Below are 24802 nucleotides of genomic sequence, written 5' to 3'. Positions count from 1 at the left end.
AAAGAGTAAAAAATATATGCCGAAGCATGGGGGCAATTTTAGGGGCAAATCGCCCCTCCACCCCTGTCCCCATGCTTCAGCATATATGCTCTTTTTTTTTTTTTTTTTAACTGTAGCAGTGAAATCACCTCCTATAGCGCAGTAGTTGCCGATTTACGTATCGTGAGAGTGAACGCTGTTGCTGCCAAGATAAATAAATCAGTGCTGCAGCTGAATGGCGTACCTGAAAAGAAAATAATGGTTAACAATAAAACACAGTGAACAGTAAAGTATAAAAGAATTACATACCTGAAAAGCAGTAATAGGTCTCCAATCTCTGGCAAGGGTTATCTGGGGATTAGCGGCGATGAATTGACCAGCATACAAATTGCTTTGGTCCACAATAGATCTATACAGATCTTCCGTGAAAAACGGTGAATAAAAATAAAGTGATGTAAAATCAACTGTTTCCACCTGAAGTCCGGTTTGGCCAGTGAATGGAAGAATAAGGAGAAAATCCAAGATCTGCAGAATCAAATGTTTGCGGTCACCACATCCCAAGATTATAGAAAAAAACGCAAAACCCCCTTGGTAGGTGGGACTTTGAAAGTGACCAGAAACAATAAAAGACAAAGGTGTACAATAGCATTTATGTGGATTACGATCCATATACAGACACATGTAGGCTCTCTGATGAACCCGACGTTTCCGGCTTGATGCCCTTCTTCAGGGGTTTTATAACATACAGAGCCAGGTGTCTATTAAAGAAGCATATATATATATATATATATATATATATATATATATCAGTAAAAAAACATAATACAAAAAATATATGTACATCAAAAATAGAATAAAAGCACACAAAATAGGCAGTATAGGTCACGTACCAAAGATTATTAGTAACCCGTACAATGTAGGAGTTTGGAAGGTCCTATAAAACAGAGAACTTAGATGAATAACAAAACTGCTCCCATGGGGCCCCGACATTTCTATGCGGATATCTCAGCGAAGGTACAAAAAAGGCCCCCTCAAAAAAATCAAAAAAATTAGCGCAACATTACGCTCATTGCGCTAATTTCTGGCTCTCTGATGTTTTGGCTTGTCTGACTATTCTTTCCGGTTCCTGAACTTTTGACTACGTTTACTCTGTTTACCTTTTTTTATTATTATTAAATAAGTGTGATTTAATTGTACTTCTGTCTCAGTCTGATTCATGGTTTCTGTCTGTAGGCGAAGGCCGTGAATTCAGAAGATGCAGTCAATCCACTTGTTGGTAATATTTTTTCCTGATTGGATGAGAAGAATCACCGCATGGATCAGTTTGTCATGGCATTACAAGCGCTCCTGAATCTCCCACTGTAGCTGCTCCGGTACAACCTGTGTTGCAGGCCGTCCCTGCTGCTGCCCTGTGCAGGCACCCACCTCGAATATTACCTCTATAAGAGGTATGTCTGGTTCCATTCTGCTTCCCCACTGATTTGGGGGCGATCCAGTCCAATGCAGAGGGTTTCTCAACCAGGTTGAGATATACTTTGAGATGCTGCCCCAGGCGTTTCCCACGGACAGAAACAAAGTAAGTTTTGTGATATTTTTTCTTTCTGAGAGAGCCTTGGCCTGGGCAAACCCTCTATGGGAGACGCAAAAACCTGTTGTCTTGAGTTACCCTGAATTTGTGACTTCTTTTAAAAGGGTAGCTCCGCTTCTGCTGCCAAGTGCCTCATGTCCATCAAACAGAGTACAAGAACTGTTGCCGATTAAGCCATTGAATTCCGTACTCTGGCAGCAGAGGTTGCTTGGAACAATGAGGCCCTCGTGGCTGCTTTTTCTCATGGTCTTTCGGATACCATCAAGGATGAGATAGCAGCCCGAGATATACCCACTGAGCTGGCGAGGTTGATCACATTTGCCATCCTCATTGACTCCAGACTCAGAGAAAGACTCCCTTTTAAGGAGCGCTTGTGGAAGCTTCCTGTACATTTGTCTCAGAACTTTGCAGTCCCACCCTTGCCTCCCTCACCTCCCATGCCTCCTGGTACCGAGTCGGTTCTGTGAAGATTAACCCATGCACTTGGGCTTCACGCATCTCTCTGCGGATGAGAGAACCCTTAGGAGGAGAGAGAGATTGTGCCTTTATTGTGGCCAGGCAGGTCACTTTTTGAAGTCTTGTCCAACCCGTCCAGGGAACACCCGAACCTTGAGGTCCTGTCATGGACAGACCTTAGGTGGCGTTGTTTCGTCTCCAGTTATCCAGAAGGATAAACCCCTGGTTGTGGTTACCCTTTCTTGGGCTGAGTCATCCGTTGAGATACAGGCTCTAATCGACTCTAGGGCTGCACGCCTGTTCATTGATGCTGCCTTTGTATCGAAGCACTCGATTCCATTGCAGCTGCGTGACACTCCACTTGCAATTGAGGCTCTTGACGGAAGACCTCTACAGCCCGCCCATGTGACACTTGAGACTGTTCCGTTGTCCATGGTCGTAGGGGCTCTTCACCATGAGATAATCCAATTCCAAGTTATTTTCTCACCTAAGTTTCCGCTGGTTATCGGTTATCCTTGGTTACAGAGGCACAACCCCTCTTTTAATTGGCTCTGTGCTGAGGTTCTCTCCTGGTCGCCATAATGCAGTAAGACATGCTTCCACAAGGTAGCCAATCCTGTGCACCTCTTCACTCTCCTCCCTGCCGGAGGAGTACCGCAATTCTAGCGATGTCTTTGACAAAGGTCAAGCCGGTAGTTTGCCTCCTCACCGGTCATATGATTGCGCAATTGACCTTCAACCTGGTGCCATACCCCTTCGTTTACCCTTTGTCGGTCTTGGAGGATAAGGCCATGGAGGAGTATGTTGCAGAGGCACTTTCTCGAGGTTTCACCTGTAAATCCTTGTCTCCTGCTGGTGCTGGTTTCTTCTTTGTGAAGAAGAAGAGTGGTGAACTGAGACCTTGTATTGATTATAGGGGTCTCAATTGTTTCACAATTAAGAGTGCCTATCCGTTTCCATTGATTACAGAGTTATTTGACCACCTCAAGGGAGCAATGGTTTTCACAAAACTTGATTTGAGAGGGTCATATGATCTCATGAGGATTAAGGAGGGTAATGAGTGGAAAACTGCGTTTAGTACCAGAACAGGCCATTATGAGTACCTCGTAATGCCTTTTGGCCTTTGTAACGCCCCGGCAGTTTTCCAGGAATTTATTAATGATGTGCTCCAAGATTTGTTGCAGTTATGTGTGGTGGTTTATCTCAATGATATCCACATATTTTCCAAGTACCTGGAGAGCCACCATACAGATGTCTGTCGTGTTCTTCAGAAACTAAGAGAGAACAATCTCTATTGTAAATTGGAGAAGTGCGAATTCCATCGTGAACAGGTTAAATTCCTCTCATTTCCACTGCTGGTTTTTCGATGGACCCAGAGAAACTTTCAGCGGTCCTATAGTGGCCCTGACCCGTGGGTTTACGTCCTCTGCAGCATTTTCCTGGCTTTGCCAACTATCATCGGGAGTTTATTCGTAACTTCTCGTCTCTGGTCAAGCCCCTGACTGATATGACTAGAAAAGACGGTAAACCACATAGTTGTTCTCTGGAGTCCATTAAAGCCTTTGAGAGTCTCAAGGCTGCCTTTGTTTCTGTTCCTGTGTTGGCACATCCTGATCCTACGTTACCTTTTATCCTTGAGGTTGATGCTTCTGAGACTGGAGTTGGCGCCCTTCTGTCTCAACGTCCTACCTCTGAGAATGCTATGCATCCTTATTTATGGAAGGAACCCTCACAGAAAGGGAAAGAGGGAACACTTGTACCCACCGGTACAAAGGGACTTTGAAGGCGAACAAAGTTTGTTCGCCTTCAAAGACCCTTTGTACCAGGGGGTACAAGTGTTCCCTCTTTCCCTTTCTGTGAGGGTTTCTTCCATAAATATAATTTGGGATGTCGGCAACAATTTGGAGAATTTCATTTTTTCTCCTCGTGGTTCATTACTTTACTCTATGCATCCTTATGGATACTTTTCCAAGAAATTGTCACCTGCAGAATGTAATTACGAGATTGGTGACAGAGAGCTGTTAGCAATCATTTTAGCATTGAAAGAATGGAGACATCTCCTCGAAGTTACCACTGTGCCATTTCTCATTTTTACAGACCATAAGAATCTCACATTCTTATCTGAGGCTAAACGCCTCTCTCCCAGAAGGGCGCGATGGGCTCTTTTCTTGTCCAGTTTCAATTACATTGTCTCATTCTTACCCGGTACTAAGAATGTAAGGGCTGACACTTTGTCGTGACAATTTTCCTCCAAGATGGAGTCGGTTCCTGTTCCTTTGATTCCTCCTGATCGTATTCTGCCTACGGTTCACACCAGTTTCAGTTCTCCTTTGGGTAACAGGTCCATGCTCCTCCTGAGAAACCTTGTGACCGCTGCTTTGTCCCAGAGAATCTCCGTACTGCTGTGTCTCCAGACTTACCAGTCTCCCAAGCTGATGGCTAGACTGGGAAGAATCAACTCTTTTATTCCATTTCCCAACAATTCTGGTGGCCTAGTCTATGTGCTGATGTAATCGCCTTCGTAGCTGCCTGTTCCGTGTGTGCTCAGAGTAAGACTCCAGGACACCTTCCAGTGGGCCTCCTACAACCCATACCCAATGGGGAGAGGCCCTGGACCCACCTATCTATGGATTTCATAGTGGAGTTACCCAACTCCCAGGGCAACACAGTTATCCTTATGGTGGTTGACAGGTTCTCGAAAATGTTCCATTGTATTCCACTTAAGAAGTTTCCCACTTCTAATGAACTGGCTTCCATTTTTGCTCGGGAGATCTTTCGCTTGCATGGGCTACCCAAGGTGATTGTCTCGGACAGGGGTAGTCAGTTTGTGTCCCGGTTCTGGCGAGCCTTTTGTGCACAACTGGTAATTCAGCTTGCTTTCTCCTCTGCGTATCACCTGCAGTCTAATGGGGCCGCAGAACGAGTCAATCAGTCCTTGGAGCAATTCCTACGTTGCTATATTTCTGACATCATAACAGCTGGTCAGACCTCTTACCGTGGGTGGAGTTTGCTCACATTAATGCCTTGAATTCTGCTTCCCGATTGTCCCCGTTTATGGCGAACTATGGTTTCCAACCTTTCATGTTACCTGACTCATTTGTTTCGTGATAGAGGAGCATCTCCATGGTCTTTGATCTACTTGGGCACAAGTCCAGGATGCATTGCGGCATGCTAATGATGAATACAGATTTAATTATCGTTGCTGAACTGAAAACAATAAGGTAATGTACCATCGTCCTATCAATTTTGAAAAGCAAGAGGCAGAGAATTTGAGGCAACTATGGACTCTCGATACGGTAAGGACTCACATATACAATCATATAAAAAAGTATGAATTTATTTAGGACAAGAGCATGATTAAAAAGGTCCTATATGGAGAGGGTATACAATACACATAAATTTGAATCTCTGAAGAGGAACTGAACAATTAGACGTGCATCCATCCATGAAGGAGGACTCAAGGTCTCGTCCTAAGTCAGTTCAACCTCGACATGTTTCGCCGTACAAATGCTTCTTCAGGAGTATGCTTCAGAAAATATTATGTGTAGATATCTCTATAGGGAACAAACAATATATAATCAAGCTTCAAAACAAACAAGAAAACATATGTATAATAATGATTGCATCAATTTGAACATACAAGGACCCAACTCAAATCTGTAATAGAGGTGAGCCAGTTAAAAATCTAGCAGTCAATTAGGATAGTAGATAACATATAATTCAACTATGTAAATGCATCCCCGTATAGAATGCACATGTGGAGCTTACCAAAACTGGACCGACCCAAACCAAAAGGACATCTATAGGCCCCTAGGGGCCAATTCCTGGGTGAGTGTGGGAGCCATGTCACAATGTAAAAATTGGGCAGTGAACCGTCAAAGATAAATAAGATAAGGAAAAGAGACTGCATAAATGACACAGCAGGAAAGATTGCTGATAAAAGTTACAATTCGCATACTAGCTATGCCGAGTAGGCCATATTAGAATAAAGTATATATAATATATACATACATTTCACAGGTAGTACGCACCTGTTAGATATCTATCATAGAGTATACAGCGATAAGGTTTGGAGGGGCGGAAGTCTCAAAAGTGGAGCTCATCAACTTGGTAATGAGGAATAGCTAAGGGAAAAATATATATGTATAGCAACTATTCAAAAGGTTATGTATTAAATAAACACGGCTATAATTCCCATTAAAAAAAGCATCAGCTCAAAAGCAGCTAATACGTGGTCACTTAACCTGTTAAGGTGGTTAGGATGCACAGGATATTTCATCATTTAGGCCAGTGATCAAAAAGTGCCCATATAGGATGGATTGGAAAAATGCGGGCTTAACCATGGCCACAGCATCCTAGAAAGTGGGCGAATGAATAAGGAGTTAAAGGTGGAAGATTCAAAAAATGAGGGAAGGAAAAATATGTCAGGGGTGGCAGCGCCATTGCCGAACATTGCAGATGACTCACACCTCCAAAAACGCCTACCTCAAAAAAGGGCTCTAGGAGAAAAGACCGATGCCGTCCGTCCCTGCATACAGCCCCATAATGGGAGAATGCTCCCATTAAATAGGCCTGGCTCCTATCTGGGAAATGTCATGGCCCAGCGCAGTCGCCCCGGCCAGTGACATCACCGGATATGATCTCGGACTGCACATGCACACGCGCATGCGCAGTAGCACGAAAACGGCACATAGAACCAGAGAGAGAGAAATCTCTCTCAGGAAAGCCGTTCCCCCATCCTAGGAACCGTCCGAAATCCAATCCCGCCATCTGGTGGATGGATAAGGTAAGTCCAGGAACAGAAGATCACACACTCGCCCAGAATAACAAAGACCCCCAGTGACAAAGGCCGGTACCGCAGGAAAAAACACGCTCCAAACACAGGAATACAGTGCAGGGGGAATAAAATAAGCAAATGAAGATAATGAATAACTATATAAATACATACAAAAGTAATATTTTAAGTTACATAAAGAATACACTAGTACCCATAAAACTTTTTATAGAGGTAAGGAGGCATATAGCAATCATCCAATCAGGGGACAGGTTGCAGGCCACCGTTCAGCAGCCAGGAGAACATTAATGGCAACGGCTAACATAGCTTCAATGGAAGACAGAAAGGGACAGGAGACACACATGATAGGTACAGACTCAATGCTGATCGCAGATGCCTGCCTGCGCCTTCCTACCAGGTTGGGGAGCCCGAGGGCTTTCACACTGGAGCGGCGCGCTGGCAGGACCTCAAAAATGTCCTGCAAGCAACATCTTTGAGGCGATCGTACACAACACTCCTAAAGTGCCCCTGCCCATTGAAATCAATGGGCAGCGGCGCTTCGCCGGCGCTTTTAATCCTTTTTTGGCCGCTAGCAGGGGTTAAAAGTACCCCGCTAGCTGCCGAAAAGAGCAGCTAAAACGACACCAAAGCGCCGCTAAAAGTAGCGGCGCTTTACAGCCGATGCCCGGGTGCTGTGAGTGTGAAAGGGCCTAACTTTTAAGAGGGTTTTGCAGGGTGGAAGTGACGTCAAAACGTCACTTCTGCCCATAGCTCTTAAAGGGACATTTTTTCATTTTTATTTTAAATGACAACATTTTTTTTTATGTTTATTTTTTTATATTGCATTTTAGTGTAAATATGAGAACTGAGGTCTTTTTGACCCCAGATTTCATATTTAAGAGGTCCTGTCATGCTTTTATTACAAGGGATGTTTACATTCCTTGTAATAGGAATAAAAGTGACACTTTTTTTTTTAAAGAACAGTGTAAAAATAAAAAATAAAAGGTAAAATAAATAAGAAAAAAAAAATGTTTAAACGCGCCCCGTCCCGCCAAGCTCACTTGCAGAAGCAAACGCATAAGTGAGTAGCACCCGCATATGAAAACGGTGTTCAAACCACACATGTGAGGTATCGCCATGATCGGTAGAGCGAGAGCAATAGTTCTAGCCATAGACCTCCTCTATAACTCAAAACATGCAACCTGTAGAATTTTTTAAACGTTGCCTATGGAGATTTTTAAGGGTAAAAGTTTGTTGCCATTCCACGAGCGGCCGCAATTTAGAAGCGTGACATGATGGGTATCAATTTACTCGGCATAACATTATCTTTCACAATATAAAAAAAAGTTGGGCTATCTTTACTATTATCTTATTTTTTAATTCAAAAAAGTGTATTTTTTCCAAAAATCGTAGGACCGCTGCGCAAATGCGTTGTGACAGAAAGTATTACAATGACTGCCATTTTATTCTCTAGGGTGTTAGAAAAAAATGTGTAATGTTTGGGGGTTCTAAGTAATTTTCTAGCAAAAAAAACCTGTTTTTAACTTGTAAACAACAAATCTCAAAAAGAGGCTCGGTCCTTAAGTGGTTAAACATGCAAATATGATGCAAACCTTGTCATTGTGGACTTGTCAAAGTCAAGAGCAGCATAAACACTTCTGGTAGTTAAAGTGGAACTTCAGTCATATTTTCAACTTTCCGTTTATTAAATCCTCTGCCTTTGTTGTTTTAACTTTGGATAGTAAAACATTATTTTTTTCTGCTAGTAAATACCTTATACAGCCCACTTCCTGTTTCTTGTCTGGTAAAAAGGCTTATAACATCATGCACAGCTCTCACTCTCACTCTCGTGAGAGCCTCACTTACCCCCCATATAGGAAGCGAGCAAGCGGCAGCTGTCTTCCTCCTCCTGTGGTGTGGATAACGGCGGCTTCTGCTGTGCATCCCCCTCCTCCTAGGCATCCAATAGGATCGCCTGACCTTTCAGCCAATCGGAAAACGGGTATCAGACCCACGCTTCCTGATTGGCAAAGAGAAGATTCAGTGTTAGAAAAGCGAATATTCATTTGCTTTTCCAACACACCTGGGTAGACTCATGGTGCAATGCTCCGCGCCCACCCTATTTTGAAGCCTATTAGAGCCTATGACTCTAATCAGGTGCTTCAAAAAAACACCCCCGCCGCTGTAATTCATGCGACCGGCATCCTGAAAGGAGCCAGATGCATGAGTAGGAAAAAATTACTAACCAATAATAACTAACTATTAAATTATAGGTATTGGAATTTCCTTTCAAATTTGGCTGTTAGTGAACGTAACGAATACAAATTTATCTGAATTTACAAATTAGCCAAAATAAAGAATGCCGCATCGAAACAAATGGAACGGAACTAAATAATAATAAATAATAATACGTTTTATTATTATTTTTTATTATTTTTGGATTTTCGAATTTCCGAATTTTAGAATTTCCGAATTTTCTAATTTTGAATTTCTCCATCCCATGTCCTCCTCATCCAGTGTCATCTCCCCAACCCATGTCCTTCTCCTCCTCCATCCCTCCTCCTCCTCCTGCAGTTCCATCTCCCCCATCCCAGGTAGTCCTACTCCAGTCCCATCTCCTCCATCCCACGTCCTCCTCCTCCTTCAGTCCCATCTCCTCCATCTCATGTCAAAAACAAAAGGGGAGGAAGACCACTAGGTCAGACTTTAAAGGCAAGTTGGACCACACTTTATATAAATCCATTTTTTATTTATAGACAAAAATATAAAACCACAAGGCAGAGTATACTTGGGAACTTCCATCAAATCATAAATGGCTATAGAATCCTGACAGAGCCAGAGCAAAAATCCACCAGGTATTAGCCATGGGGGACCATCAATCATACACAGCCAGTGGTTGGCCTCCATATAAGGGAGACAGGGTTCAAACAAGGAAGATGGCTATCCAAGCCAATCCTCCAAGGCCAGAGCTAGAAATGTGATGAATTGGCTTGGATAGCCATCTTCCTTGTTTAACGGTTTGAACCCTGGCTCCCTTATATGGAGGCCAACCACTGGCTGTGTATGACTGATGGCCCCTCATGGCTAATACCTGGTGGGTTTTTGTACCATTCCCGGCTTTGTCAGGATTCTATGGCTGTTTATGATCTGATGGAAGCTCCCAAGTATATTCTCTCCCTGGTTATTAACAATTGCTAAATACAACAGTCGTTGGTCAGACATTGCTTGGCTTTTCTTTTATGCTCCAGTGCCAGCCCAGGGAGAATCATATATAAATGCGTATTCATACCCTAGGAAAATGAGACCTATTCTTTGTTTTTTCCCCTTTGTGTGTCCTGAAGAAGCAGACCAACGACTCTTTGTCTATATGAATACATGTTTTTTTAACTGACATCATTCTCTGTAAATCTTCTGGTTTTATATTTTTGTCTATAAATAAAAAATGGATTTTATATAAAGAGTGTGGTCCAACTTGCCTTTAAAGTCCGACCTTGTGGTCTTCCACCCCTTTTGTTTCTATGTATATTTTGGATGTGGCAAGGGAGTGATTCTAAAAATTGTATCCATCTTATGTCCTCCTCCTGCAGCCCCATCTCTTCCATCCCTTGTCCTCCTCCTCCAGTCAAATCTCCTCCATCCCATGTCCTCCAGTTCCATTTCCTTCATCCCATTCCTCCTCCAGTCCCATCTCCTCCTACCATGCGTGCAGACTAAACCCCTGCTTTTAAGGCATACTGTTAGACAGGTTTAATTGTCTGCGAGCTAGTCGGTAAGTTAAGCTTGTTTTTTTTTCCCTTGGATTTATCCTTGGCCCTGTTTATACCATTCCCTCTTACCCATGTCCTCCTGCTCTTCCGCCAGTCCCATCTCTTGGGGGGCAGTGTGGGGGGGGCAGTGTGACATGTGGGGTGCAGTGTGACAGGAGGGCGGCAATGGGACGGGAGAGGGGCAGCAGGACAGGTGGGGGACAGGAGGGGTGCAGTGTGACTGGGGGGCAGTGGGGCAGGAGGGGGGGGTGAGACAGGAGGGGGGAAGTTGGACAGGAAGGGGCAGGGGGACAGGAGGAGGGCAGTGTGACAGGAGGGGGGCAATGTGACAGGAGGTGGGCAGTGGGACAGGAGGGTGCAGTGGGGCAGGAGAATGGGAGGGGGGAAGTGAGACAGGAGGGGGGAAGTTGAACAGAAAGGGGGCAGGGGGACAGGAGAAGGGCAGTGTGACAGGAGGGGAGCAATGTGACAGGAGGTGAGCAGTGGGACAGGAGGTGGGGCAATAGTACAGGAGGGGGGCAGCAGGACAAATGCGGGTAGCAGGACTGGAGGGGGAAGTGTCACAGGAGGGAGGCAGTGGGACAGGTAGAGGCCTGGGGGACAAGTGGGGGGATGGTGTCACACACACCTTGGAAAGCACCAGTCCTCCCAGCTCTCACCTGTCCAACATCAGCTCCTCCAGATGGTGTCAGTGGAGAGGATCTGGTTCCAGGAAGGGTAGCTGAGTCTGTGTCCCATCTCCACTAGGATCTCCGGCAGCAGCTGTAAAAAAGAACAGGGGGGCTCCTCCACCCTGACCTTCTCCTCCTCAAGGGCCCTCCACTGGCACCAACTGGCCTCAACCACCCCCACAGCCCGGCGCACAATGTCATTCCTTACCGGATCCACCCACCACTCCACCCTCCTCCTCCTGTAGGATCCACCCACCACTCCACCCTCCTCTGCATCCTGGCAGCTGGTCCGCTCTAACAGCAGCTGACCCACAGTTAAGATGGCGCAGGTTGGGACCCATGGTCCGGGCCCCCTACTTGTGTATAGGCTGTCCCCCCCCTGCCACTAACCATTATGCTTTGTGGGATCTGGGCTACGACTTTCTATTAGCCTCCCAGGTGTTCTTGGCGCTGCTCTGCCTATTCAGCTGTTGCCTGATTTTGTAAGCCTGCCCATGTGTCTTCTCCAGCACAGAGACTGTGCGGTTGATTTACTAAAACTGGAGTGTGCAAAATCTGGTGAATAGAAGCCAAACAGCTTCCAGATTTTTGTCAAAGCTTAACTGAATAGACTGAAGTTAGAAGCTAATTGGCTACCATACACAGCTGCACCAGATTTTGAGCTCTCCAGTTTAGTAAATCAACTAGGGATGGGCCGAATACTCCCTGGTTCGGTTCGCACCAGAACATGCTTACAGGCAAAAAATTAGTTTGAACACGCGAACACCGTTAAAGTCTATGGGACACGAACATGAAAAATCAAAAGTAGAATTATATTACCAAGGGTTGTGGCGCTTCCTATAGGGTAATAAATGGGAGGGGTGGTTACCCAGATGGTTTCCCTCAATAGATCCCAATAGAGGTACCTGGTACCTACCAGGGAAAAAAACTTAGTTACCGTGAGGGTATATATGTCTGTGCCTATAAACATACACACATATATCCACATGCACCCGTGTGTATCAGCAGTTATAAATGAATAAATAGATAAGTAATACCTTCAAGTGGTCTGGCCTGAGGCCCCTAATAGTGTGGTAAGTTTGCACCATATACCACCACTAGGTGAAAATATCTATACCATATATACGTGCTACTGATCCAAAATAATCAAACCATCAAAATAAACCTCTGCTTACCGTGCAGAAAAAGCATGTGTAAGTATGAGTACAAGACATTACATAATAAATCAAAATAGTGCAAATAAACGTATTGAAATCAGTTAAGTCCAAAAAAAAAACAAAAAAAACACAATTTTTCAGTGATTAAAGTCCTTAAAGTGAAAAAACTTATGTGAAAAAACTTTTTGTGAAAAAACTTGTTCAGATCCAATGTTTCAACAATTTTGTGACTTGAGTGCTCTCGGATAATTCCTGTGACTTTTGTGCACCCCCTTGCGGGTCCCCACTCACCAGATCCAGCAGCCCCAAAAAGGGGCGACCAGCATAAGATGTCTCAATCACGGTCTCCTCTCCGCGGTAGTTATACGGGCTCCCCAAGGTGGTTTCCGTGCCTTTGATTTTCCCAATGGATTCCTCCAACCTCGGATGGAACAGGCTGCAAGGGGAGTTGCGATCCCAATATTCTCTCCCCCACCTTCCTACCGAGCATCCAAATAGTTTCCCACTATTGGTTTCAATGTTCGCAGTGGCTCCCTCATAGAAAGAAAAAATAGGAAGCTCCCATGGTGTAGTATATATAAAACGCTTTTAATCAAAAGAACTCCATCAACTTACAGCGGAGTAAAAAATAATAAATAAAATAAATAAATAGCCATAAATTTAACTAAATAAAATAACCAGTGAATAAAAACAAATTAGCTCACTCAGGGATGGCCCTGAGAACAGACCCGTAGCGGTAAAAAGTGTTGAAAGTGCGTGCCGCTGGTTAGAGCTGTTTGCGCTCCACCTGCGTTCCAGCTAGGGTCCGTACCCGGAAGTGACGTAGCGTGCGTGGCGTCGTTGTACGCGTTTCGTCATAGGACGTCTTCAGCAACGATGCCACCACGCCACGCACTACGTCCTTTAGTAGGGAGCCATCAAGCTAGATCCGCCCCATACTTCTGACAGTCCAATCCAACCGTAGCAAGGCGGAGTGACACTCCCACCTTGTCTGGAGTGTCAGCAGAGGTGATCATACTGCTTTTCTCGTAATTAGCCCAGCTGCTAGCATTACAAACTATATTGCCATCCTGTATTATACACATTGTCCCTAGGGCAAATAAATAGTGAAGATCCATTAACTTAAGACAATCCATTAACTTAGGACAAATAAATAAATAATGAGAAAATGATGAAAAATCTAGCCCAGATAAAAATAAAAATAAATAAAAATAAAAATAAAACTAAAAATAAAAATAAGAATAAAAGTAAAAGTAAAAAATGCTCAGAGGGACTGTATATAAAAAAGAGAGAAAGTCTTGACGTTTATTATGGACCATATATGTAAAGGAGAAAAGGAACCTTTCCATCGACTTAAGTTAGCCTTAATCTCAGCCACTTTCTATACTCCCCCTATACCCTCATATTGTATCATCAAGCGATCAACCTAATATAAGTCCTGCTGGGGGAAAAAAGGGGGAAATGTTTGACCAATAATGCATCAAGGGGCTAAAGCACTTTCCCAAGCCCAAACTAATAGGGAGTATTTTTGAGCCCCATTTTTTAACTTAAGAGAGGTCCTTGGGGGGACTATTACCCATATTGTTACAGATTGAAAATAACAACAGTAATTCTAGTAAAAACATACAGAAATTATCTGTGTTACAAAATTAGGGGGTACGGGCTTTTTGAAGTTTTTACCATTAGGCCTAATCAATTCTAAAAAAAGGTTTGGGGTCACCCCCATATTCTTGGTGTGAGTGATCAGGGGGTTAGATGTCCACTACCTTACAACTTAAGTCCATAGAAGAACCAGCAATAGGTGAGAGTATTGCCATATTTAAATATGTGTACCCCTGTGTCTTACGGATTGGCCAAAAAACAGTTTAAATCGATATCCAGGTTGAGGCCCCTGGGAGCAAGGGACCTCAACCTGTATATCCATGCAGTTTCATTTTGTGATATGAGTGTGGTTTTATTACCCCCTCGCCAGTGATCCTTCACACAGTCGATCCCATAAAAGATCATTCCTGTGGGGTCCCGGTTGTGTACTGTGTCAAAGTGGCGGGAAAGATGATGTTTTGGGAACCCTTTTTTGATGTTTTTAATATGTTCCCGTATTCTCACATAAAGGGGTCGGGTAGTTCTGCCCACATATTGCATTTGGCACGGACACTCGATGACATAGGTCACGTGCGTACTCTGACATGTAATGAGTTCCCTGATCAAGATCAGATTACAAACAATATCAGATCAGGGAACTCATTACATGTCAGAGTACGCACGTGACCTATGTCATCGAGTGTCCGTGCCAAATGCAATATGTGGGCAGAACTACCCGACCCCTTTATGTGAGAATACGGGAACATATTAAAAACATCAAAAAAGGGTTCCCAAAACATCATCTTTCCCGCCACTTTGACACAGTACACAACCGGGACCCCACAGGAATGATCTTTTATGGGATCGACTGTGTGAAGGATCACTGGCGAGGGGGTAATAAAACCACACTCATATCACAAAATGAAACTGCATGGATATACAGGTTGAGGTCCCTTGCTCCCAGGGGCCTCAACCTGGATATCGATTTAAACTGTTTTTTGGCCAATCCGTAAGACACAGGGGTACACATATTTAAATATGGCAATACTCTCACCTATTGCTGGTTCTTCTATGGACTTAAGTTGTAAGGTAGTGGACATCTAACCCCCTGATCACTCACACCAAGAATATGGGGGTGACCCCAAACCTTTTTTTAGAATTGATTAGGCCTAATGGTAAAAACTTCAAAAAGCCCGTACCCCCTAATTTTGTAACACAGATAATTTCTGTATGTTTTTACTAGAATTACTGTTGTTATTTTCGATCTGTAACAATATGGGTAATAGTCCCCCCAAGGACCTCTCTTAAGTTAAAAAATGGGGCTCAAAAATACTCCCTATTAGTTTGGGCTTGGGAAAGTGCTTTAGCCCCTTGATGCATTATTGGTCAAACATTTCCCCCTTTTTTCCCCCAGCAGGACTTATATTAGGTTGATCGCTTGATGATACAATATGAGGGTATAGGGGGAGTATAGAAAGTGGCTGAGATTAAGGCTAACTTAAGTCGATGGAAAGGTTCCTTTTCTCCTTTACATATATGGTCCATAATAAACGTCAAGACTTTCTCTCTTTTTTATATACAGTCCCTCTGAGCATTTTTTACTTTTACTTTTATTCTTATTTTTATTTTTATTTTTAGTTTTATTTTTATTTTTATTTATTTTTATTTTTATCTGGGCTAGATTTTTCATCATTTTCTCATTATTTATTTATTTGTCCTAAGTTAATGGATTGTCTTAAGTTAATGGATCTTCACTATTTATTTGCCCTAGGGACAATGTGTATAATACAGGATGGCAATATAGTTTGTAATGCTAGCAGCTGGGCTAATTACGAGAAAAGCAGTATGATTACCTCTGCTGACACTCCAGACAAGGTGGGAGTGTCACTCCGCCTTGCTACGGTTGGATTGGACTGTCAGAAGTATGGGGCGGATCTAGCTTGATGGCTCCCTACTAAAGGACGTAGTGCGTGGCGTGGTGGCATCGTTGCTGAAGACGTCCTATGACGAAACGCGTACAACGACGCCACGCACGCTACGTCACTTCCGGGTACGGACCCTAGCTGGAACGCAGGTGGAGCGCAAACAGCTCTAACCAGCGGCACGCACTTTCAACACTTTTTACCGCTACGGGTCTGTTCTCAGGGCCATCCCTGAGTGAGCTAATTTGTTTTTATTCACTGGTTATTTTATTTAGTTAAATTTATGGCTATTTATTTATTTTATTTATTATTTTTTACTCCGCTGTAAGTTGATGGAGTTCTTTTGATTAAAAGCGTTTTATATATACTACACCATGGGAGCTTCCTATTTTTTCTTTCTATGAGGGAGCCACTGCGAACATTGAAACCAATAGTGGGAAACTATTTGGATGCTCGGTAGGAAGGTGGGGGAGAGAATATTGGGATCGCAACTCCCCTTGCAGCCTGTTCCATCCGAGGTTGGAGGAATCCATTGGGAAAATCAAAGGCACGGAAACCACCTTGGGGAGCCCGTATAACTACCGCGGAGAGGAGACCGTGATTGAGACATCTTATGCTGGTCGCCCCTTTTTGGGGCTGTTGGATCTGGTGAGTGGGGACCCGCAAGGGGGTGCACAAAAGTCACAGGAATTATCCGAGAGCACTCAAGTCACGAAATTGTTGAAACATTGGATCTGAACAAGTTTTTTCACAAAAAGTTTTTTCACATAAGTTTTTTCACTTTAAGGACTTTAATCACTGAAAAATTGTGTTTTTTTTTTTTTTGGACTTAACTGATTTCAATACGTTTATTTGCACTATTTTGATTTATTATGTAATGTCTTGTACTCATACTTACACATGCTTTTTCTGCACGGTAAGCAGAGGTTTATTTTGATGGTTTGATTATTTTGGATCAGTAGCACGTATATATGGTATAGATATTTTCACCTAGTGGTGGTATATGGTGCAAACTTACCACACTATTAGGGGCCTCAGGCCAGACAACTTGAAGGTATTACTTATCTATTTATTCATTTATAACTGCTGATACACACGGGTGCATGTGGATATATGTGTGTATGTGTATAGGCACAGACATATATACCCTCACGGTAACTAAGTTTTTTTCCCTGGTAGGTACCAGGTACCTCTATTGGGATCTATTGAGGGAAACCATCTGGGTAACCACCCCTCCCATTTATTACCCTATAGGAAGCGCCACAACCCTTGGTAATATAATTCTAGTTAGTAGAGAATCCCTAGGGAAGCTCTTTTAAGGGAGGCAGCACACCTAAACTACTGTCCTAAGCGCAGCTCTTTGTATTCAATTCTATGAAAAATCAAAAGTGCTCATTTTAAAGGCTTATATCAGGGATATGCAATTAGCGGACCTCCAGCTGTTGCAAAACTACAAGTCCCATCATGCCTCTGCCTCTGAGTGTCATGCTTGTGGCTGTCAGGGTCTTGCTATGCCTGATGGGAGTTGTAGTTCTGCAACAGCTGGAGGTCCGATAATTGCATATCCCTGGCTTATATCCATGGTATTGTCTTAAAAAGTGTTTGGGGACCCAGGTCCTGCCCCAGGGGACATGTATCAATGCAAAAAAAAGTTTTAAAAACAGCCGTTTTTTCGGGAGCAGTGATTTTAATAATGCTTAAAGTGAAACAATAAAAGTGTAATATTCCTTTAAATTTCGTACCTGGGGGGTGTCTATAGTCTGCCTGTAAAGTGACGCATGTTTCCCGTGTTTAGAACAGTCTGACAGCAAAATTACATTTCTAAAGGAATAAAAAGCCATTTAAAAGTACTTGTGGCTATAATGAATTGTCAGTCCTGACAATACACATAAAAGTTCATTGATAAAAACGGCATGGGATTCCCCCACAGGGGAACCCTGAACCAAAATTTAAAAAAAAAAATGCGTGGGGGTCCCCCCAAATTCCATACCAGACCCTTATCTGAGCACGCAACCTGGCAGGCCGCAGGAAAAGAGGGGGGGCGAGAAAGACCCCCCCTGAACCGTACCAGGCCACTTGCCCTCAACATTGGGAGGGTGCTTTGAGGTAGCCCCCCATGTTGATGAGGAGAAGGGCCTCATCCCCACAACCCTTGCCCGGTGGTTGTGGGGGTCTGCGGGCGGGGGGGCTTATCGGATTCTGGAAGCCCCCTTTAACAAGGGGACCCCCAGATCCCGCCCCCCCTGTGTGAAATGGTAATGGGGTACAAATGTACCCCTACCATTTCACAAAAAAGGTGTGAAAATGGTAAAAAAACACAATACACGCCTTGGCACAAGTCCTTTATTAAAAAAATTAAAAAATAAAACTGTTCCACGGAGTCTTCTTCTTCACGTGCTCCGACGGACCGAAAAAAAAAAGCCACACATCGCCTACAATCTGTCATCATGGGAGGCACCCACCGTAATGACCGGCCGCTCTCAGGTGACAGCTCTTTTATAACTGAGGGCGGGGCCACATGATGACGTCGCCAGGTGACCCCACCCCCTCTGACGCACGGGGACATCCCTATGGCTTTCCCTTGGCGTCAGAGGGGGGCAGGGCCACCCGGTCTGCCCCCCTCTGACGCACAGGGACATCCCTATGGCTTCCCCGTAGCGTCAGAGGGTGGCGGGGCCACCCGATTACGTAACTGAGTGACCCCGCCCCCCCTCTGATGCTACGGGGAAGCCATAGGGATATCCCCGTGCTTTAGAGAGGGACGGGGTCATTCACTGACGTCATTGTGTGGCCCTGCCCTCAGTTGTAAAAGAGCTGTCACCTGAGAGCAGCCAGTCATTACGGCGGGTGCCTCCCATGGAGGCAGATTGTAGGCGGCGTGCGGCTTTTTTTTTTGTTCTTTTTCGGTCTGTTGGAGTGCAAGAAGAAGAAGAAGACTCCTTGGGACAATTTTATTTTTTTTAATAAAGGACTTGTCCCAAGGCGTGTATTGTGTTTTTTTTTACCATTTTCACACATTTTTTGTGAAATGGTAGGGGTACCCCGTTACCATTTCACACAGGGGGTAGGCCGGGATCTGGGGGTTCCCTTGTTAAAGGAGGCTTCCAGATTCTGATAAGCCCCCCGCCCACAGACCCCTACAACCACCGGCCAAGGGTTGTGAGGATGAGGCCCTTCTCCCCATCAACATGGGGACAAGGTGCTTTGGGGGACTACCCCAAAACACCCTCCCAATGTTGAGGGCATGTGGCCTGGCACGGTTCAGGAGGGGGGGCGCTCTCTCATCCCCCCCTCTTTTCCTGCGGCCTGCCAGGTTGCGTGCTTGGATAAGGGTCTGGTATGGATTTTTGGGGAGACCCCATGCCATTTTTTTTTAAATTCTGGCGTGGGGTTCCCCTTAAAATCCATAGCAGACCTGAAGGGCCTGGTATGGAATTTGGGGGGACCCCCACGCATTTTTTTTTTAAATTTTGGTTTGGGGTTCCCCTGTGGGGGAATCCCATGCCGTTTTTTTCAATGAACGTTTATGTGTATTGCCAGGACCGACAATTCATTATAGCCACGAGTACTTTTAAGTGAATTTTTTTCCTTTAGAAATGTCATTTTGCTCTCGAACTGTTGTAAACACGGGAAACATGCGCCACTTTACAGGCATACTATAGACACCCCCAGGTACAAAATTTCAAGGAATATTACACTTTTATTGTTTCACTTTAAGCATTATTAAAATCACTGCTCCCGAAAACACGGCCGTTTTTAAAACTTTTTTTTGCATTGATAAATGTCCCCTGGGGCAGGACCCAGGTCCCCAAACACTTTTTAAGACAATACCATGCATATAAGCCTTTAAAATTAGCACTTTTTATTTCTCCCATAGACTTTTAAAGGGTGTTCCGCGGCTTTCGAATTTGCCGCGAACACCCCAAATTGTTTGCTATTCGGCGAACAGGCAAACACCTGATGTTCGAGTCGAACTTACGTTCGACTCGAACATCAGGACCATCCCTAAAATCAACCCCTGTGTTCCAATAACACTAATGCCCTGTACACACGATCGGACATTGATCGGACATTCCGACAACAAAATCCATGGATTTTTTCCGACGGATGTTGGCTCAAACTTGTCTTGCATACACACGGTCGGGCAAAGTTGTCGGAGAATCTAATCGTTCTGAACATGGTGACGTAAAACACGTACGTCGGGACTATAAACGGGTCAGTAGCCAATAGCTTTCGTCTCTTAATTTATTCTGAGCATGCGTGGCACCTTGTGTGTCGGATTTGTGTACACACGATCGGAATTTCCGACAACGGATATTGTTGTCGGAAAATTTTGTGTGTCGGAAATTCCTATGGAAAATGTGTGATGGAGCCTACACACGGTCGCAATTTCCGACAACAAAGTCCTATCACACATTTTCCGTCGGAAAATCCTATCGTGTGTACAGGGCATTATTGTGAAGAACTGATGTACTTCAGTTGCCTGTGATACTTAGGCCTTGTTGCCACTTTGTTGGAACTGAGGAGACAGCTCTTTTCCGCTAACCACCAAGTGTTGTTTGTTGCTTGTACTTGTTTGAATATATCATGCAACATTCCTTGGTCTCTGTGTGCTGTTACTCCACCTTAGGTACCAAATATCTGGCCCCACCCAGAGATACGCTCTGAATTAAGGATAATGACAGTAGGACTGTCTAGAATAATTTGTGATTTTTTTTCTGAATACCTTTACCGCATCATTTACTGTATATGTTCTTCTTGTCTGGAATTCCTGTTTTAAAGCCAGAAAATAAATCGTTTTATGGGTTCCTTACTTTATTTTTCTTCATGGTACAACACTTTGCAGGACGTGCAGTGGAATGACATTGACTACATGGACGCATACCGAGACTTCACATATGACCCTGAACGTTTCGGCGATTTTCCAGAGATGGTGAAAGATCTTCATGACAAGGGAATGAGATATGTGTTGATAATGGTAAAAAGAGAAGCATATATATATATATATATATATATATATATATATATATATATATATATATATATATATAGTACAAGGCTGATATCAGATTTAAAAAAAAAATTACTATATCTGTTTTTAACCTTTTACTTCAGGAACCAGCCATTGGCAATAGCAGTCCTCCTGGAAGCTATCCACCGTATGAAGAGGGATTACAGAAAGGCATTTATGTTACCAATGAAACTGGACAGCCTCTTGTGGGCAAAGTAAAGTGCCTTCTACATTTCTTCTCTTGCTCTGTTTGCACCATATGTTGATTGTAAATGTGTAAACATTTTTTTTTTTCATTTTGGATAGAGTAAGGAGGGGGTTATCACCCCTGTCAGTTTATTTTTTGCCATCTGCGTCCCATTGGGGAAATTTCCCTTCACTTCCTGTCCCATAGCCAAACAGGAAGTGGGAGGAAATACCTCCAAATTAAGGGAATCCCTTGGAAAAAAAGTTTTGCCTATAGCAGGGCTCAACAAACCCCAAGCACCAAGTTTTCCATTGTGACCAGAAGTTTTGACCTGGCACCTGGGCTGCCACCTGAATGCTGCACACGCTATGTATCCCAGGCTACGCTTACCCATCTGTGGGCCTGGGACCAGCATAGCAGGTGCCGCTGGGCAAAGAAGCAGGGGGAGGAAGGAGAGCGGACACACGTCTGCTCTTCTTCACTTCTAGTTGTTCCCAGATGCTGCCTTTTATGGGGAAACGCGTCAAAAGGAGATAGGAGCTCTGACTTCATTGCTTTCCGTGCTTGATGGTGGAAACCACAGTCGGACCTCTCTCTATCCCTTGTTTTTAACTTATCTCTTGTAAGTACAACTTTTATATTTTATTTTTTTTTTAAATGACATACTGCACGATAAGTCTCCCCTCTTTTCATACACGCACCATGGTCCGAGACTAAAGGACAGCAGATCTGAGGTTTGCAGTATGATCTGACGTGGATGTGTGGAGGCTGAGGTGTTCCTGCACGAGTGCCGCCGTGTAGCTGGATGCGGGTGGATGAAAGAAATCCTTTATCTCATGCTGCACATGATTTCCTATAATATAGAGATCATGGCAATCTAGTAAGAGGCTACTTTTTTTATGAGCACTGGTTGAGGACGAAGGCACCATATGATTTAAATATCAACACACACTGGGGACAGTGCACTTTAACTACATCTATATTTATTTTCGTTTCAACAAATATATGGACACTGTGTAACACTTTGTGTTTTTGGACATTGATCTTTGCACCATAGAGGTGTTATCATTATATTTTGAGTCAATTTGTGTTTTGGATACCGAGTTTATTTATTATATTGATGTTAATTTTACTACTAGAGTATTGGTGCTAAAGTTATATTTTTCTTTTGTGGATTTATATATCACTTGGGGTATATTCATATTAGTATTCATTACTTTTTCTGTAGACAGCGCAGTCTTTTTATGTGTTTTTATTTTACTTCTTTTCTGGTATTCAGGAAATGTAAAAGTGCAGTAGTCTGTTCCATATGAATTTTCAGTGCGAGGTTTAATTTATATACATATCATTCACTGCATGCCTTGAATGTAACTATTTTGAAAAACTGTTAAATCAATGGGATTAGTTCAGTTTTAAATGTTACCAACTACTTCTAGCTAAGGGTTAATTCTGCAAACATTGTTCCCTTTGTTTAAATTCAAACATAATTTCTAACTGCCATTCTATTTAAATGAAGATTCTCTTTCCTGCGCTGGCCCAAACAAAAGAATTTAAATATTCCCGTTAATAGTCTGGATGCATTGATGGATGAGCAGAAAGCAGGAAGAAAGAAGATACTTGGATGAGAATGGTCCAACCATTTTTTTTTAAAACACTACAAAAAAGGACAACAGCACTTTTGTTTTTAAAAATCAATATTTTAATGAGCCTTGCACACTTATTAAATCTGCAATATAAATGCTATATCTTTGCTATACTTTTTTTCCACATAAACTAAGATTTTTGCCATGGTCTAACAAACTTAAACAGGAATTGAACCCTCCTATACTTTACAGCCAAGGACGCTGCTATCTTCGCTTCTGTTTGATCTGCAGTTGCCATGGTGCTGCACATGTGATCAGTTATGACACCAGCCATTTGATGGTTTGACTGTTTGGTTGATAGTTAACCAAGAATGCTAGTAATGGTGACAGTTATAAATCAGTGGGATTAGTTCTACTTCACTTACTTTACTTCATTTTAATTTAAATTACTTACAGTACTGTGGGAAGTGGAAAGTAACCCTTGTGCTGGTGATTGCTCTGATCCTTGAACTCTTTATTCCTCTGCTTCCCATCCATACCCCAGCAGCTATGATATTCTGGTGCTACTTCGGTTAACCACTTCAGCTCCGGTAGGATTTGCCCCCTTCCTGACCAGGCCATTTTTTGCGATTCGGCACTGCCTCGCTTTAACTGACAATTGCGTGGTCGCGTGACATTGTACCCAAACAAAATTATTTTTTTCCCCACAGATATAGCTTTCTTTTGGTGGTATTTGATCACCTCTGCGGTTTTTATTTTTTGCGCTATAAACAAAAAAGAGTGACAATTTTGGAAAAAAACACAATATTTTTTAGTTTTTGCTATAATAAATATCCCAATTTTTTTTTTTCTTTAAATAATTTTTTACTCAGTTTAGGACGATATGTATTCTTCTACATATTTTTAACTGGTTAACTGTGTTCCCTATGTGTGTTCTAACTGTAGGGGGGGTGGGACTGACTAGGGGAGGAGAGAGATCGGTGTTCATACATAGTATGAACACACGATCTCTCTCCTCTCCCCCTGAGAGAACCAAGATTTGTGTGTTTACACACACAGATCCTGGTTCTCGCTCTGTCATGTGCAAACGCGGGTGCCCGGCGGTCATTGTGCCCGCCAGGCACGCGCATCGGCTCCAGGGACACATGCCGGGTGCATGCGCACCCTCCCAGCAGCTCACGGACACCTGCTGTCACATCTTAAAGGAGCGACGTACAGCTACGGTGATTTGAAATGAATGAAAGGTCCATCCATTAGGGGATAATGAAATTCATCAAGTTAGTTCACATATAACATCCAATAAATGAACACTGGTATAATGTCTGACCTGTGATTTCCATTTAAACAATTAATCATCTTGTTTTGTCAAACTCTTCTGCAGGTCTGGCCTGGCTATACTGTGTTTGTTGATTTCACTAATCCCGAAGCTCATATATGGTGGCATGACATGTTCAAGGCCTTTCATGAAAAAGTGCCTTTTGATGGGGCTTGGATTGTAAGTAATAATAGAAGATGTTCACAATAAGTTTAGTAAAACGCTAATTATGAGAAAGCACAAATAATTTGTATATGTTCTGGGTAGATTGGTATAGGATTGGTGGTCATTGTTTAGTCACTCAAGAAGTATATTTCTTTTTACTTGCCATGTATTTCAACAGCCATGCAAGGTATATAATGTGTACTTCTCCTGGTGCCATTGATTCTACTGTTCTTTTTTTATAATATTAAGCTCACCACAGAATTTGAGTTTGGCCTTTAATGCTAAGAGACTGTACTGTGGGGTGATGTTGTAAAATGTTTTACCATTTGAATTAATATATGTATAGTGGGAGTTTTGCAGCATTGTCCTTTCTACAGTGTCTCTACAGTGGTCCACACTTGAAGGTGGTTTTCAATGTTTTGTTTGAACTTGATATAAGGTAGGACAGAAGGACTAATTCGGTAGAATACTAAAATCTCACATGGGGCTTTTACAGCTCCTTAAATAGGAGTAGCTGGGTGGGATTCAGCATTCAGTAGCATTAATCAGCTTTATTCTGGAGCACAGCACCCACACAATACAAGGTTCTAATGTATCTCTATTTCATTCATGACTCAACGAAAATATCGTAGGCACCCATGGCTTC

At 43.2% G+C, this 24802-nt stretch overlaps 1 protein-coding gene across 2 annotated transcripts in view; it reads left to right on the top strand.

Annotated features, from left to right (window-relative positions):
* LOC141114481 (lysosomal alpha-glucosidase-like) overlaps positions 1-24802 on the top strand; it is a 321841-nt gene that overhangs the window by 181993 nt on the left and 115046 nt on the right. For both annotated transcript variants that reach the window (XM_073608186.1, XM_073608187.1), the window contains 3 exons: positions 20742-20873; positions 21011-21121; positions 24058-24171. In XM_073608186.1, the coding sequence (XP_073464287.1) occupies positions 20742-20873; positions 21011-21121; positions 24058-24171 (357 nt within the window). The remainder of the gene's footprint in view (positions 1-20741; positions 20874-21010; positions 21122-24057; positions 24172-24802) is intronic.

This window comes from Aquarana catesbeiana, linkage group LG12 (genome assembly GCF_042186555.1).
Source record: "Aquarana catesbeiana isolate 2022-GZ linkage group LG12, ASM4218655v1, whole genome shotgun sequence".
NCBI classification, from domain to species: Eukaryota; Metazoa; Chordata; class Amphibia; order Anura; family Ranidae; genus Aquarana; species Aquarana catesbeiana.
Note: the sequence above shows the minus strand (reverse complement) of the source record. Positions and strands in the feature narration are given on the sequence as shown.